This window comes from Chelonoidis abingdonii, chromosome 3 (genome assembly GCF_003597395.2).
Source record: "Chelonoidis abingdonii isolate Lonesome George chromosome 3, CheloAbing_2.0, whole genome shotgun sequence".
NCBI classification, from domain to species: Eukaryota; Metazoa; Chordata; order Testudines; family Testudinidae; genus Chelonoidis; species Chelonoidis abingdonii.
The window spans coordinates 164,563,548-164,581,056 of NC_133771.1; the positions used below are offsets into that span (position 1 = coordinate 164,563,548).

Consider the following 17,509-nt stretch of genomic DNA (forward strand, 5'->3'; position numbering starts at 1 on the left):
CAACTCATTTTTGTAAGGATCAAAAGTTAATTAAACTGAGCAATGGGAGGAGAAGAGAGATTGACTTTGGTTTGTATGTATGTACACTTAGTTGTTGATGTGTAATCCATGTGGCAGCCCAATGTTTCCACAGTTCCTGCAATGAGAATTTTAAGGGAACGGAATTTTGGATATCTTTATAAAATTGGAAGAGATTGAAGGTATTATGTGCTTTAAACTCTCAAAATAAATAATTGTCACTAATTTAAAAGTTTGGCTACTGTTGCCATATTTTAATTTTGATTTTTTTAATAGCAGTACTGTATATTCTGTGCTCTTACATATTTTTCTTTTTCTTCCCATCATGCTCCTCTATTCTGTATTCTAAAGGATATTCATCAGATTATTGGGCATTCTTAGTTTAATTTTCTATGGTAGATTAAACATCTTTGGAGCTTTTTATGTTGTATTCCTTTTTTAAAATAAACTTGTAGTGCAAGATCATTTTTTAAAACGTTGTAATTTGAAAATAAACATTGTGAAACTGCTCCCTTTGTTAGTGAAGGCAAAAATTGTTAAAGCTAGTGGATCATTTTCCTGTTAAATCTGGAAGAGTGGATCATTTTCCTTTTTGTTAAACATCTGGAAGAATGAGTATCTACACACTAAAATGAGATTGTACAGCCCTGTTGTCCTTCCAGCACTATTGTACACCTCAGAAATGTGGCAGAGGGTGAAAGTACACAAAAGGAAGCTGAATGCACTCCACCGGTGTTGTTTAAGAAGGCTATTGTAAATTCATTGCAGAGATTGTGTAATCAATGTGGAAGTGCTGCACTGCAAAGGACAGCAAACTCTGGGCTCAATGATTGGATGCGGATGATCATAGAATATCAGGATTGGAAGGGACCTCAGGAGGTCATCTAGTCCAACCCCCTGCTGAAAGCAAGACCAATCCCCAACTAAATCATCCCAGACAGGGCTTTTTCAAGCCTGACCTTAAAAACCTCTAAGGAAGGAGATTCTACCACCTCCCTAGGTAACCCATTCCAGTGCTTCACCACCCTCCTAGTGAGAGAGTTTTTTCTAATATCCAACCTAAACCCCCCCCCCCCCCGCAACATGAGACTATTACTCCTTGTTCTGTCATGTGGTACCAGCCCAAGATCGATAACTGTTCTCTCTGTTCCCAAACGGGAGCCGGCCAAACACAGTGTCTGGCGTGGTTCAGGGAACAGCTCCTCAGTTTCCCCCCACCCCCCCCCCCCCCGCAACAACCGGACAGGTTCTGAACATGGGACTCACTTGGTGAAGGGACTGGATGGACTCGTTCACTCTGGTGGCAGTTGAAGGCCAGGCTCTCTCTTAGCTTGGGCTTTTGTTGATATTCAGCTACCCAGGTGAGTGAGTCGCAGGGATGTTGGAAGGAGCACGGGGCTTCTTTTGAAAAACAAGTGATCTCCAGAATGTGGTGCACCTCTTCTGCCTCATTCTGGGCCTCCCAGCTAGAGGTGATGGTTCGTGTGCAGGCATTTTACTGTGTAGCCATCTTCTGAGGCCAACAAACCCTAGTCAAACTAATGTCCTCACTTATCTGAACATGGGACTCAGTTGGAGAGAGATTGAGAGGAAGTGAATGCTTTCACATGCTAATTTGGTAGACTTGGTGTTGAGGGCTCTGGAGATTAGCTATTTCCCCCACAAGTGTGATTCCTAATTAGTCACAGATGCTTTTTAAAGGGCTGCTGCTGAGTCACAGTAAGTGAAAGCAGAGTTTGGCTAAACTCTAGACCCTTGACAGGTTTTATAAAGTCTAAATGTAATGGAAATATTTCTATGAATCTTGGAAATTTCATGAAAATGGATCTTTTAATATAAACATTTCCCTGCGTTATTTACACCCCAAACACTTCAAGATTGGGCTAGTTTATTTCCATTGTCAAAGCTGACAGAAGTGCAAAAAGAGTAAACCATGTAAAAGGGTAATAAGTAGTTTCATAGAGAATGTTATTTTCACAATCTAAGGTGGTGGTAGAAACACAGGTACAGTCACTTTGTTCTTAAAAATACAACAAACATGGCCTTGAATGATAGGGGACCTGGAAGAATTAAACCAAAGGTCAGAAGTACTGGTATATGCATCCTATCTTGAGCTCTGGGTTATCGTGGATCCCTCTCCCTTGAGCCTTGTGAAATTCCCCCTTTCTCCCCAGAAGAGCAAAAACTCTGAATTTTGGAACACATGTCAAGTCCACCGTGGACAAGAAAGTGACATGTCCGGAACTGGACATTTGTAAATTGTCTTCTGTGGGGCCCTGTGTCCTTTCTGAAGTCCCCCAAGTCCTTTATTGGCTTTCTGAGCCAACATTTTATACTAGAATTCCCAACAGCCAGTGCAGCTCCAGCCAACTTCAGTTAAACTGTTTGTGCAGAATTGTGTCATAACACTGTGAGAATAGTGTCATAAACTCTTTTCCTGTCAGATACTACATGGGTTTTAATCGAGGCCGTTGAAGGAAAACTGGCCTACCAAGGTCATTGTGTTTGCCACCCATGATACTTTAAATTGATACAGAGTCTAAAATGAAAAGCCAGGTATTGGTGATAAATTATCCATTAATGTCCCTACTGTAGGGAGTTGTGTCTGTGCCAGCCATTACACTGATCTGAGAAAATGTATTGATTCTTACTGACTTTTTATCTTTTAAGTGAAGATGTTTCAAATAGTTAATGCAGCCACAGATTAATATCTCTGGAGGCTCTTGGGTGATGCAATTTAATTTTTTTATGTATACTTTTGCCAGTCTGTACAGGTCTCCTGTGGACAACTGTTTTAAGCAGGCATAGTCTGGTCATGATTTTCCATTGTGGAGTCTAGAATTTTTGAGCAGATAATTCATTTATATTGCATTTAAGATCTAGCAGGAAGGAAATTTTTAAAATGAACTAGTGTTGCACAAATCAAAAAGTTAGTCTGTACGAAGTGTTCAGTTTCAATCCACTTTAATCAGACTGAGCTCTGGTAGTCACTGCGAAACACTTATGAATGACTTCCCTTTGTGTGTGTTTCTCCATTAGAAAGAGAAAAGGAGATAAGGTCGATGGAAATGTGACCTCAAAAAAGAAACAGAAAAAAGAAAAAGACAGAGAATCCAAGCAGGAGAAGCTGTTGAAGGTTTGTTGTTTGAGCTATCCTAAACTTCTGAAACTTTCTTTCCAAAAGGGAATGTAGTGCTGTTGAAGGGTGCTGGGTTGACAGCCATGGCATGTAGAGTCCTGTTTATTCACAGCTACAGGATCTAGAGTCTTATTTATTCACACAAGTAAAGTGTGAACCGCAGCAACGCAAGTATCCCTCATGCTGCCCTGTTAGTATGCTTCATCTGTAAAGTGGTGAGATGCTAGTTCACTATGCAAGCCCATTCAGAGATGTAAAGAAAAAAATGCCAGTAGCTTTTCCTGAAATTGAAGTCTTAATAGTGTGGCCATAACATAGCTTGCACAGAGCAAAAAGACCTTTTAGTTTTCTGCTGCTTTATTTTGAAATTATAACTTATTACATCCTTAGCAGAGCACCTGTTTCGTAGTCTACAGACCAGGAAGGTTTTAACTGCTACAATTCAGCATTCTGAGAATCAGGGTTGATTTTGGGTTAAACTCTTAAATTCATCATGGTTTTTGTTCTTAGTATGATGAACTCATTTGTCTTTTCTACTGAAACTAGAAATTATTTAACGTACATATCTGCTACCTATTATCACCATGGCACAGAGAAAACCACACCTAAACACACAGATGACAAATACCTGTGCATTATTAGAAATGTCTCAAGTGATATTTTAGTGTCCAACATTCTCTCATTATCCATCCCTTTTCTCCCTCTCAATGGAAAGCCCCAAAAGAAGAGTTTCTAGATTTTTCGCTTATTGCCTGGATGACTGACCTTTATAGTTCCTTTTTTAGGGGAGTGTGTGTATGTGGTCTTGTAGCTTAAAACGGGCAGTACGAGTCAGGATTTGTGGGCTCACTTCTATCATGTGACCTGTTGTATTCATTTAGATGGAATATGTGGGCCTAAAGAGTCAGTGGTGTTTAAAATGACCCTGTCACTGTCCAACATTAAACAGAGTTAAACAAGGTTCAGGATTTGGTTTGCAGAAACCTCCGCCTGCTCAGTACTGCTGCAAACATCATAAACCTCTTTTTGACTTTTTATTAAAGATACAGAAAAGAAGGAAAAACAGTTAAAGCATTTGAAATGTGAAGTATTAAGTAAGATTTTCATTTGAACATTTATTGTTCCCTTTCCCTCCGGTTGGATATTTAAAAGGACTCCCCTAAACCCCAATTTGACAATCTCTTAGATGGTATTAAAGATGGTGGTAACTGTCCTTCTGAGGAAAAGAGTTGTTGTTGTTGTTGTTGTTGTTGTTAAAGTCTGATCCCATTTCCTAGAAACAAAACCAGACACACACCGGGGAAAGAAAAGCACAGCAGAGGGAGAAAATGCATCTTGTCTCTCTGGTGCTGACTTTCACTTGCAGCCTCACAGCTGGAAAAACACAGGCACAGCACACGATCTGAAACCTGATGACTTGTAACCCCATCGGGTGGTTTGCGGGTGTTCCTTTTAGTTGCCTCTTTCTGGTTTGTTGAAAGCCTGACAGTAGCCTGCTACTTCAGGATTGCTCTTCTTGGACAGTAATTGCAAATATCCAAGCTGCCAGGTTTTCCTCAACAGGAGCAGACAGAGTTGATTTGGAGCATCAAAGACGAGCTGAGGAAAGTCTGTTCCACTAACGACCTGAAAGAGCTGCTGATAGCCAACAAACAAGAAGTGCCTTCTGGGGAATCTGCTGTGAGTTGGGGTTTTATTTCTGTTATGAATGTGACTCTCTGCCTGTCCGAATCTGTGAGGTTCATTCAGAGCCATATTGCTAATGACAGCCAAAGGTCTGAAGCAAAAGCCTATTGTGAAATCTCAAGAACAGACAAATCAGTTGGATTGAACACATGGCAGAGGTTTGCAAACTGCTCCATGCCCTGCTGGTGGTCTGTGGGAAGCAGGCTGGGCATGTGGCATCAGATCTACTCTTCCTTCTCAGCAGTTTAATTACACTAAAAGAAGCTAAAACTACATTTAAGACTTTACTAATGTTACTTATTCACATAAATAATTACTGTAGTTGCCACATAGTGTTCTGAATGGGATAGGAAGCGGCCTTTACAATCTGTGTTGGAAGGTGTGAGCCATCTCTGACTTGGAATATTTACATTTCCTAAAACAGTGCTAAAGCCTCAAGGGTGCTGAGGGGGAAGGGGGGAGAAAAAGAGGGATCGGGGTGGGATGGCTACATTAGGTCTCTAGGATTAAAATGGTCAAGGATCATTTTCCAAGGAGGAAGATTGGATTATTATGAACAATGCATTGACAGCTAAATACTGTGTAACCAAATGTAACACCCATCTTCCAGCAACATTTTTAACTTATTCCAGTGGAAGCATGCTTAGCTCTTTACAATAAACATGCTGTCTCAGACACAGAGCAGAAGCCTTGTCCTGAGGAGATGACTGTCCAAAGGCACAAGTGGGTGTCTGTGTGAGGGCAGACAAACTTAGTGACATGTGGTCAAGGGTTTGTGCCACAAGTAATTTTGAGGACTGTGCTTTTATTTATAAGCTAGTTATAGATTCAACAAGTAACACTGTTTGTCTTCAGGCCAAGGTATTCAGATGTGTGCGAGTTTGCTGGATTCTCTGACACAGTATGCTGTGTGTGCTTCCACTGTTATCCTGGCATAATTTGTTTGCTTCTCTGTTGCTTTAGATCTTGGACCGAGTAGCAGATGGGATGGCATTCGGAGCTCTGCTTCCCTGTGAGGAGTGCAAGGGGCAGTTTGTGTTCAAGAGTGATGCATACTACTGCTCAGGGGACATCACTGCCTGGACTAAATGTGTTGCCAAAACACAGACCCCCAACAGGAAGGAATGGATAATCCCAAAGGTAGATGCAGCGGACTTAACTATCTAATTTGGCCTTTTAATTCTTAAATTACTCTATTGGTCGTGGAAGGGAAGAATAAATATTAATGCCCTCAGCTTGGTATTAGAGGGCATGACATACTGCAGCTTCAGTGCACCTCTGCCTCCGAGAATGGGAAGAGCTGCTCATCGCTAATGCACAGGGGAGATTGTTGTACAGTAGCAGTGGGATGGAGAGATGTTTTTTCTTCCATTCCAGAACTTTGGGCCTCTCCAATTTGTTCTGCTGCTGCAAGAGTGACTTGTGGTTTGTGTCTGTGATTTTTAGTGTAATTCCTAATGACTGGCTGATTTTGCTGTTTTAATTTTTCCTTTTTAATTGAGGCAAGCGATTCTAATTCTGTGCTCTCAGAATTTCAGATGCTAATGTCTGAATTTCAGAACACTGTAAGCAATTACCGTCTTAAAGAGCTATGCAGTTTCCTCTGCTTTCCCTCTTAATTGGGAAATGCATTTTCAGAGACTGTGTTCATGACTTTTAATGATCAGTGCTTTAACCAGAGCTTTAAAAAAAAACAACAAATCCTGCAGTAGAAATGTTGGTGAAATATCAACTGAAAAAATCAAGGTTTTTCCTCCATGTTTGTTTTAAACACTACACTGAGGAGCGAGAGCAAATGTGTCTGAGGAATTAGGTTTTTGTGTAATGGGAAGCAGTGTTCTCTAATAGTTAGGGAAGGGGATCGGGAAGTGCTGGGACTCCTGATTCTATTCCTGACTGTCACTAAATCGCTGTTTTGACCTTGAGCAAGTCACTTAACCTTTCTGTGTCTGAGTTTCCCAATCAGTAAAATGAGATAATTACCTACCTCGCATGGGAGGTTGTGTGGCTTATGTGGTGAATTGATTGTGAACCACATTGAGATCCATATAAGAATCTTTCAGTAGTAAATGCCAAGATCTGATCAATGCTGAATTTAGTCTTTTAACTTTGTAACAGTATTAGTAAGTTTTAAAGTCGTCTTATGATGCTGCCCCCCAGGAGTTCCGGGAAATCACCTACCTGAAGAAATTTAAGTGTAAAAAGCAAGACAGAGCATTTCCTCCAGAGGCTGTGGCTGTGAACACAGTGCTTCCAGCAGCAGCTTCTGCTCCTTTGACAGAGAAGGCATGTGTGCCAGCAGGTAAATGACTCGCTAGGCAATGTTCAGAGCCAGGAGAGACTGGTTTGAATGGGAATGTGTGTCTGTCCAGTTATTGGAGCCAAATAACATTCACTTTATGCTTTCCCTAGTGTGGCAGTGGGGAGGGGAATGGCAGGTGTCAGTGCAGCCTGTGGGATTTCTCCTGGCACTCCACTGGCAAGGAGGCATTAACTGGTTTTTTGAGAAGCCATGGCTTCAGTGTGTGACCTGCTAACTCTGCAGAGCTCCTTCCTGTTGCTCTGCTCAGTCACTTGTCTGCTGTACTGCACTTCAGGATGGGGAACGTTGATGGCCAGTCACATGCTGTCCCCGAAGTGCTGTGCGATATACTGTACCCCTCCTTCTGCTCCAACATTAGGCTGAATCGCCATGGTGAGAAGCAGAGGCAGCCTCTTCTGTTCCTCACCCCAATGTGGATAGATCCCAGCTTCAGTCTGTGGACAAACACATTTGAGATCCAGGTTGTGCTTTGACAAGTCACGGAGGAGTTTTAAACATTGAACTGCCCCTGGGGAGCCCCTTTCCCTATCACATTTATTAACTGTGTTTGGGCAGTGTGACTAGGGTTCAAATGAAACATTTAATGAGGTGGCTTCTTGCTTGATTTTGTGAGGAACATCTATAGACCTTAGAATCACATGTTCCACTCCAACATTAAACTATTAGGGCGGTAGCGTGTTTGAAATAATTTATTTGCACGTGGCTTACCAGTCATTGGCTCCTCTCACTTAATGGTTGTTTCCTCTAGCCTCTTGATCCCAGACTCCTCCAGCATTCCCCATCTACCTATCAGTAGGAGCTACTTTGATTTATTCAGCCCTCACCACTTGTAACAGTCTTCAGTATTACTGTGATGTGTTTCAGCGTTTGTGGCTGTCTAGACCGCAAAACCTATTACAGGTGTGTTTGATCTGTAACATGATAGTGCTAGAGCTGTGTTACCACTTTGATCCTGAGTGGTTACGGGGCTAAGACAGCTCAGTGCCATATCTGCTTCACAGTCTGGTCCCATCTCGACATCCTGCCTCTCCGGTTCCCCCAAAGCAGCTTTTCAATGAAGGAGGTGCCCTTTGTGGATTAAATGTTACCTTTGGGTTTCTCTTGGGTCCTCCCTTCACTGTACATGGAAAAGGGAAGCTGTGTTAGCACTTCATAGCCAACAGTGTGCAAGCAGCGTCTGCTGGGAAGGTGCCAGTATAGTCATGTCCTCAGTCTAAAACCCTTTGCATTTCTCCACCTCTCTTCCCAGGAAACTTACTGTACATTGGGTTATGCTGGCTTGTATGTTCTCTGTACTAGGGGAGGATGAATGGTTTTGACAATAGTTCAGATTCAGGATCTGTGGGTTTAGTGCTCACTGCTCTTTATTTATGTGATGTTTTTATTCCTGAACAACTAGATAAGCCATTATCCAGCATGAAGATTTTGACCCTTGGAAAATTATCCAGGAACAAGGAAGAAGTGAAGGCTATGATTGAGGACCTGGGCGGAAAGGTGACAGGGACAGCGAACAAGGCTACCCTGTGTATCAGCACACAAAGTGAGGAACCATGCTGTATCAACAGCAACCTTAGGGCTTGGGAGTTAGGAGATTATAAAGGCCATAGTTAAATTCCTATGTAAAGGCTGGAAGTGACATTCTGTTGAGCCATGGTTGGATAGTGGGTTTTTTTTCATATTCTTGGAAAAGTAAATAAAAATATATTTTGTAAGCAAGACTTTCTATAGCTCTCTTAGTTCTGAGTGATCTAGTGTTTTCCTGACTGCAGTAGAGTTGATGTCAGGAATAGGTATATTTCCTGTTGTGGATTTTAAAGGACGAGATTGTGTTTTAATTGTGAGGTGGCTTCTTTTATGTAATGGGTAGCTGAGGTTGATGTAGGTATCTGTGTGTCAAATGGGGGTGGGACGTAACTATTTAATAGCATTCATTCATAGTGTGGTTGTGGCTATTTCAATGTTAAGTCCTGCTCCCATTGAAGTAACACCAAAACAACTGTTGACTTCAAAGGTGCAGTATCAGGCCCTTATGGTGTAGGGGAGAAATGTCCCTGATAGACAGTTGGCCTGGAGGGTGCTACCACGGGCCTCATCAGAGCAGCTCCCACCAAGCCCTTGGCTCAATTGGGAGGTGAGGCAGGGTTTGAAATCCAGAAAGTCACTGTGCAACAGGTAATTTTGTTTTAGCCTAGACTAGGCTGTTGGGGAGTTTGTTTTGGGCAGGGTGTAGCACATGCAAAACACCTCCTTTAAAACATTAGAAAGCTTGCACCAGCACAGCTGGGCTAGAATCAGAGCCTCTCGGAAGAGCTCTGTGCTATCTTTGTCACTGGAACGTTTGCTCCAGGAAACTTGGATTACAGCTTCCCTGGATTACAGCTTCTTATCCCTCTCATTGCAGGGGAAGTTGAGAAAATGACCAAGAAGATGGAAGAAGTGAAGGAGGCCAAAGTCCGGGTAGTCTCAGAGGAGTTTCTGCAGGATGTGAAATCCTCCAGCAAGGGCTTCCAGGAGCTCCTGTCGCTGCATGCGCTCTCGCCTTGGGGTGCAGAGGTGAAGCAGGAGCACACGGAGACGTCCCTGGGAGGAAAGTCCAGCGGGCTGCCAAATATGAAGAGTGCTGGGAAGGTCAAGGAAGAACAAGGTAAAAAACACAATGGCTCTTGTCTCCACAGGAGTGTTCGTTACCTGTGTTTAAGCTTTACCCTTCCATAGCATGCCTCTTGTGTGAGGGTCAGAGGGCGAATGGGTGGGCTCCTCACACAGCACAGGTGCCCTGGCTACAGTCCAAACTCACCCCTTTCCCCAAATTGGGCCCTTATTCTTTCTTCAAGTAACAAAGGCCCAAGGCCAGCCAGCCTCAGTGTCCAAACTCCCTCCCAGACGGGCTGTTTGTAGAGTCTCTCCCTGTCATACTGCCTGCCCCTCTTTTAGCGCACTCTTGCCTGGGGGAGAGAGAGAGAAAGACGGCCTATTGTATTCTTTAGTTTGAAATAATGCTGAGGGAGCCAATGAAAAAACTCTGCTTCTCCTCTAGCCTTATACACTGAGACACTCTGCTGGTATAAATCCACACAGCCCTATTGGCTTCATAGAGCAGCCTCATCTTACACCAGCAGAGAATTTGGCTCTCTATCAGAATGCTCTGTGACTTAGTCAGGGTCATATGGTGAGTGGCAAAACCCAAGATTCCTGGGTTTTCAGTCCCATGCTGTACTAGACACCCAAAATATAGTGACTCTTTCAACAAAATAAATCTGTTAATACTGGTGACAGTCCCCATCTGAGCAATAAGCAAGCTCAGGTACAAACCATAGGCTTTTGTACAGAGTCCAAGATAAGCAGGTAAGTTCAATGTACATAAATTAAACTTCAGAAACAATTGCACTGAGTTCATCCTTGTGAATTATCATCATTCTAGCTAATGTGCGAAAGTTGTATGCGCACATTGTTGAGAGACCATGATCATGGGGCACATTTGAGACGGTTAAGGAGGTTTGTATAATGTCTCTGTTTAGAGACAGCCAGTGCTACACAATACTTTCCTCTTCCATCCATTTCTCTGGTGTGTGAATGTGCTGTCTTCATGGAGCCTTCCAACCTTTGATTGCTCAGAGGTGAGGAACAGAGTTTGTGACCCCCAAACTTAAAATTTCTACCACATGTTGTATGTTGCAGTAACAGCCTGGCCCACAGCAATTGTCCTGGTTTTAATTTATGAAAGCAACTCTCACTAAAATTCTAGCAGGATAACTAAAACATTCCACCTGTTTGGTGCAGGGAGGGGAGAAGACAGGTGTCACCTCAGTAGACAGTCAGTCCCCAGGTTAGATCACATAAGGTGCAGTGTAGCTGGAAGTCAAAGTGCAGTGACTTCTAATGTTGCTTTAAAAGAGCAGTGTGTTTTATACAGGAGGAACCTGTTAGTGTGAATCCAGACAGGATGAAAACTACTCTCATACTTTTGAAGAACCTGAGCATTCATTCAAGGAGAGTTCTTCAGACAATCCTGTTTTATCAGATTAAAAATTTAAGGTCTTCCCATCTCTTTCTTCAGGAACCAGCAAGTCTGAAAAGAAAATGAAATTAACAGTTAAAGGAGGAGCAGCAGTGGATCCTGATTCAGGTGAGTGCAGAAAACCAGCTGTGCCTCCAACCATCCTAGCCAGAGTCTGATATAGTTTGAATCTGTGCATTCACATAGCACTCCCTGTCAGTACCCAGCTCTAACTGGGGAAGCTAATGATCCAACCAGTGGACCAAATTCTTTGTTTTAAATTCTTCTCTGCAAATGAACCATGATAGCCCAAACCTGAGACATGAGTGCTCTTTGGTTCCCATTGAGGTACCTAGGAGTTGTGGATTCTCAGCACCTTTCACCCTGCCTCACAGAAGAAACATTTGCTTGGTGAAATGTTAAATGTGGGTGGTCATCTTGCATATGCATAGAGATAAAAATGGCCTTTCCATTGTCTCCATGCATAAGAACGGCCATACCGGGTCAGACCAAAGGTCCATCTAGCCCAATATCCTGTCTTTTTACAGTGACCAATGCCAGGTGCTCTAGAGGGAATGAACAGAACAGGGTTCTTTTTTGAACCCTGTTATAGTCTTGGCCTTCACAACATCCTCTGGCAAGGAATTCCACAGGTTGACTGGATGTTAAACCTGCTGCCCATTAATTTCATTCGGGGACCACTAGTTTTGTGTTATGAGAAGGAGTAAATAATACTTCATTATTTACTTTCTGCACGACAGTCATGATTTTATAGACCTCTATCATATTCCCCCTTATTCGTCTCTTTTCCAAGATGAAAAGTCCCAGTCTTATTAATCTCTCCTCATATGGAAGCCGTTCCCTACCCCTCATAATGTTTGTTGCCCTTTTCTGAACCTTCTCCAATTCCAACATATATTTTTTTGAGATGGGGTGACCCCTGGTTGCTCTGGGAATTAGCTCTTGTCAGCTGCGGAATGCCCTCTGCATGTGGTGTCTCGCCCATCATCTGCTCTTCTGTTTTGGGACCCATGTTGCTCCCTGCTCGGCAGCTACTCCACTCTCACCCCTGGGGAGGGGGATGGAGGTAGGAGGGGAATATAATGGCAGTCCTTCAGCTCGCACCTGCCTCAGTGGCCAACCACAACCCCAAAATCTATCTCCTCATTTCAGGAGCAGGTTGCAGTCTGTCTCGGCCCCACTCCTCTGTGGCCAGGTGCAGTGCAAGGGGGGAATGGGGATACCCAGGCCCACCCACTACTTTGGGTCCTGACCCAGGGACCCTCTAGCGACAGCCTCTCTCTGCCCTTCTTCACTCCCCTCTTGTCCACCTATCTTCCCTGGCCTGCTTCCCCTTTAGCCCCGTGCACATTCTTGACTCTTTTTAGCAGGGGCCACAGCTTGGCAGGTAACTGGGCTGAGGCTCTCCTCTGCTCCCCCAAGCCTGCCCTGCACTGCTTTGTCAAAGGTGCTACCTCCTTACCTCAGGAGCCAGTCCTCCTCCCTTGCTAGTCAGGGAGAGATTGCCTTCTCTTGCGAGGCAGCCTCTATATAGGGCCCAGCCCGGCCCTGATTGGCTCTCTACGGGCCTTTGCTGATTGGCTGCTGGCCTGCACAGCCTCTCTGGCCTGTTCCAGCCCTTTTTTTCAGGGGGTGGGGCAGCCGCCCCAGCACAAGGTGTACCACAAATTTATATAGAGGCAGTATATTTTCTGTCCTATTATCTATCCTTTTCTTAATGATTCCCAACATTCTGTTTGCTCTTTTGACTGCCGCTGCACACTGAGTGGATGTTTTCAGAGAACTATCCACAGTGACTCCAAGATCTCTGTCTTGAGTGGTAACAGTTAATTTAGATCCCATCATTTTATATGTATAATTGGGATTATGTTTTCCAATGTGCATTACTTTGCACTTATCACCACTGAAGTTCATCTGCCATTTTGTTGTCCAGTCACCCAGTTTTGTGCCTGTGTGTGTCTTAACATCTCTTAAGTCTGCATACACAAAATTAGTATGAATAGGGAAAGGAGATACCTCACCCTGGCTCTAATTCACTACCTTTCTTCATAGGTTTGGAGGACTCTGCTCATGTCTTTGAAAAGAGTGGTAAAATCTTCAGTGCTACGCTTGGCCTTGTAGATATTGTCAGAGGAACCAATTCCTATTACAAACTGCAGCTACTGGAGGATGACAGAGAGATCAGGTGGGTTTAATTTCTCATGGGAATGCGGGGGGGTTTACAGTACTTTTTTTTTTTTTCTTTTTTTTTTTACAAATGCCAAATATAAATAGAAATGTCTTCATGACTTCTTTAAAAAAATTCTGTAATGTTGTTTTGTTCTGTATGGAAGAGTTCCTTTGTAGTTCTGGAAACCCAAACACAGCAACATCGCGTAAGCACATGAGAACATGGAAATGAAACTGACCAATCTATTTTCATTTTTGCCGAACGGAGTGAGATGAAAAAAATAAACCTACAGGATGAAATGGAAATTAGGAATTGATAAGCACCTGAGCAAGTCTGGTTTGTGCTCAATTCCACTGATAGTGAAAACATCTCAGCTTGAGCAGTTGGGGTTTTTTAGATACAGAATTAGGGTTAATTAAATGATGTACCACCCAAACTATAATGTCCTGGGACCGGTGTCTCGGCATTCAAGAGCAGCAAGGCAGGATTTGGCACGAGTGTGCCCATTTTAATTTTGGGACATTGTTTATGAAGAGATGTGCAGGTTGCATTTTTCCCCTCTAACTCCTGTTTGGTATGAGCTGACTGCAAAGTCTGTGGAGGCTGGCTCAGTTTCAGACTGCTCCACATCTGTGGAAGCATATAGAAACCGGTACCCTGAGACCTGGCAAGGTGCACTGAAAAGGGCCAGGAGGCATCATGCCCAGTCTCGGCCAAGCATACATCAGAATTGCTACTTCACCTATTAAATTGCCTTGTTTCACTCCTTTTATGGTCAGACACTTTGGATCCTTTGTGCAGTCATAAAAATTGAGGCTGTCTCTTCCTTCTCCCCCTCAGCTCCCAAGAGCCTCCAGAATTTCTCTGAATAACCATCTCCTCTGGCTCCACTATAGGCCAGTTCAGGCTTGATGTAAGCAGGCACAACTCTGACTCTCTCAAATGGAAGTTGAACCCGCTTACAGTGTTGCTGCTTATGACAAACGCTTAATGAGTAGCGGTGAAATCTGACATTTGTAGCCATGACCCTATGTGATATAAAGTTGAGTGTGATATAAAGTTGGGCATTGATAACAAAAAAGCACTGAAATCCTAATTAATTTTACTCTGCAGTATTGGCATCTTTAGCCCGCAGTAGAGCCCAGACATGTTAGTTGCTTGCAAGATAGAAGCTGGTCCCTTTCCCAAAGACATGTAATGTAAAACGACAGATGAATAAAGGGTGAGGAGAAAGGGATACAGCACACAAGCAAAGCAATCTGACTAATTTATCAATATTAAAGGTTTTCTGGTGTGTAGGTGGGAGGACTGGATGGCACAGGTGACTAGTGATGGACTATAGAGCTGAACTGGCAGACTAGAGAGGAGGTTCACGTTGGTAGTGCACAAAGGTGTTCTACCATTTGCTGCTGTTGGATGTCAATGATGAAACAAGGTTAGTTTCAATCCAGGTCCCATAGGTCAGGCCCTACCATATTCACTGCCATGAAAAACATGTCACAGACCATGAAATCAGATCTGCCCCATTAAATCTAGTTATTGTAGGGGAGGGGCACGGCTAGGGGAATCCCAGCTGAGGTTTTCTACTGTGCACCAGGCTGTAGCTGCTAGTCCCAGCAGAGCTGGGCCAGGGCGGGATTTCTTCCCCTGTACGGCCGCACTCCCAAGAGAGACCAGACCTACCTCCAGGTACCTCCGCAGCTTCAAGAAGCTCTGCAGCTGTGCTGCCTTTAGTGCCCAGATCTGAAGGCAGTGCAGAAGTGAGGGGTGGCAATCCCACGAATCCCCTACAACAGCTCTACGACCCCCTTTTGGGTCCGGAACCCTACAGTTACAACACTGTGAAATTTCAGATATAAACATCTGAAACCATGAAATAGACTATTTTAAAAATCCCATAACCCTGAAATTAACCAAAATGGACCGTGAATTTGGTAGGGCCCTACCCATAGATCAAGTGCCAGCATCCCAGCTGCAATGGACACCAGGTGGCAACTTTGTTGGCGTCTCTTGAGATTGCAAAGGGTTGCCTGGCTCTCTGCCATAGGCTTGTCTATACACAGAAGCAGCCCGATTTTAACTATACCAATATTGCTAAACCAGTACAATCCTCCTAGTGTGGACACAGTAATACCAGTATAAAGGTTCCTTTCTAATATAACCGTGTACCTCTTTGATTATTTCAGTAAAAAATCACCCCCCAACTGAAATAGTGAAATTAATACAAAAAAACTGCATTAGACCAGGCCTTGGAGAAGATCCCGCCAGGTCAGAGTTGAAGCATGATGATAGGACAGTAAAGGAAAGCTTTCACTGCTACCCTCACTTTTGCCTCCAGAGCTGTTAATCTAGTGGCCTTCAGGATTACATTCATACATCAAATTCAATATTGGTGCCTATATAGTGTGCACACCTTTCTGTGGCAGCCACTTTTTGGTAGCTCTAGGCATTGATGTATAAAAACTTGCCCCATTATGTGTGTGTAGTCATTCCAAAACTAGAGAGCCTTCCATTGAATGATAACACAGCTGAGTGATTCTGATACTATGCTTATGTCCACGCAGTCTTTATTGTGGGATCAGATTTATTTAGAACTGAGATCCAGAGATCTTACTGTCCCCTTTTCCTGTTTTGTTTGCTTCTAGGTATTGGGTTTTCAGATCTTGGGGTCGTGTTGGCACTGTGATTGGGAGTAACAAACTGGAGCAGATGCCATCTAAAGATGATGCCATTGAGCACTTCTTGAATTTGTATGAAGAGAAAACAGGCAACTCTTGGCATTCCAAGAACTTCACTAAATATCCCAAAAAATTCTACCCCCTGGAAATAGACTATGGACAGGTAACTCCCTAATATTCCTGTGCTGGGAAGATAATTCTTTCTTACACAAAGGAAAATGTGTATCCTGCACCATCTTATTTGCTTTCTGAATGCATTTGTTCAACAAAAGGATAAGGTGCAGGATTCTGGATATTTTGCATTAGGCAGAGTGCTAAAGTGCTCTGTGCAGTGCAAGTGTAAGATGATACTGTTCCTATCCCAAGTGGCTTACCATGTAGATCAGGTGCAAACAACGGTGCATTTAAATAGCTAACTAGTCATGTTAGAAAAGTGTTAAAAACTAAAGTTAGCTCAGATGCCTTTGAGTTGACAGTGTGTGCCCACTTTTGAGACCTCTCAATTGGGGAAGTTAAAAGGATACCAGTTTGAAAAGTTGTCATTTAAAATAAGTCAAAAGTAGTTTCATGTACGCGGGCCCCGAGTCCCATGCCAGTTGTACATCACAATCTCATTTTCCTATTGGTAAGAAAGTACTTCTCTCCCCTACCGCTGTGTAAGTGACCCATTCAAACAGAGGAAACACTAAAACTGGCTCTTCCCCAGAGTTCTGTCAAATGCATATACTGAACAGACCAAAAAAGAGACATCAGCCATTGCAGAAGAGAGCTGTTCAAATAGTAAAACAAGAATTCTCTCTCTTCTGACCCCTGAGAACGTCTGTGAGTTTACTTAAAGGGATATCTTCAACTTGAATCATACTTCTGAGCATTTTTTAAACCAACAGTTGTTGAACATAGCCCCTAAGATAACAGTAACAAAGCTAGAAAATATTTTATAATTTTTATCACATATTCATATGGCCAAATTGTTGAATGTCAACTGAAATGTTAGAATATAAAAATACGTAGCTTTAGCAAAGTAGTCTGCATTAGTTCAGAATGTTACACTGATGAGCTGTTAATAAAATTACAACCTCAGTGCATACTGAACTCCGTTTTGAAGTACAAGGCAGATGCTTTATTGATCAGGCTACAGCATCTTTGATCTATATCCAGGAGAACACACTAATAGTATTGTCGTCCACAGAAGACTACTGGATTGTTCCATGAGTAGAAAAATTTACAATAGGAATGTATTGAAAATGTGATTAGTACAGGCTGTGAAGTTCAAACAAAACAGTCTCCTAGTTCAGACATAGATTCATAGACTCTAGGACTGGAAGGGACCTTGAGAGATCATCGAGTCCAGTCCCCTGCCCTCATGGCAGGACCAAATACTGTCTAGACCATCCCTGATAGATATTTTTCTAACCTACTCTTAAATATCTCCAGAGATGGAGATTCCACAACCTCTCTAGGCAATTTATTCCAGTGT

General features: G+C 43.0%; 1 protein-coding gene across 1 annotated transcript in view; it reads left to right on the plus strand.

Annotated features, from left to right (window-relative positions):
• Window positions 1-17,509, plus strand: part of PARP1 (poly(ADP-ribose) polymerase 1) — a 57,947-nt gene that overhangs the window by 22,511 nt on the left and 17,927 nt on the right. The window contains exons 5-13 of the mRNA XM_032766505.2: window positions 3,058-3,154; window positions 4,721-4,837; window positions 5,807-5,983; window positions 7,004-7,145; window positions 8,566-8,706; window positions 9,568-9,810; window positions 11,224-11,292; window positions 13,237-13,369; window positions 16,000-16,195. Coding sequence (XP_032622396.1) covers window positions 3,058-3,154; window positions 4,721-4,837; window positions 5,807-5,983; window positions 7,004-7,145; window positions 8,566-8,706; window positions 9,568-9,810; window positions 11,224-11,292; window positions 13,237-13,369; window positions 16,000-16,195 — 1,315 coding nt within the window. The remainder of the gene's footprint in view (window positions 1-3,057; window positions 3,155-4,720; window positions 4,838-5,806; window positions 5,984-7,003; window positions 7,146-8,565; window positions 8,707-9,567; window positions 9,811-11,223; window positions 11,293-13,236; window positions 13,370-15,999; window positions 16,196-17,509) is intronic.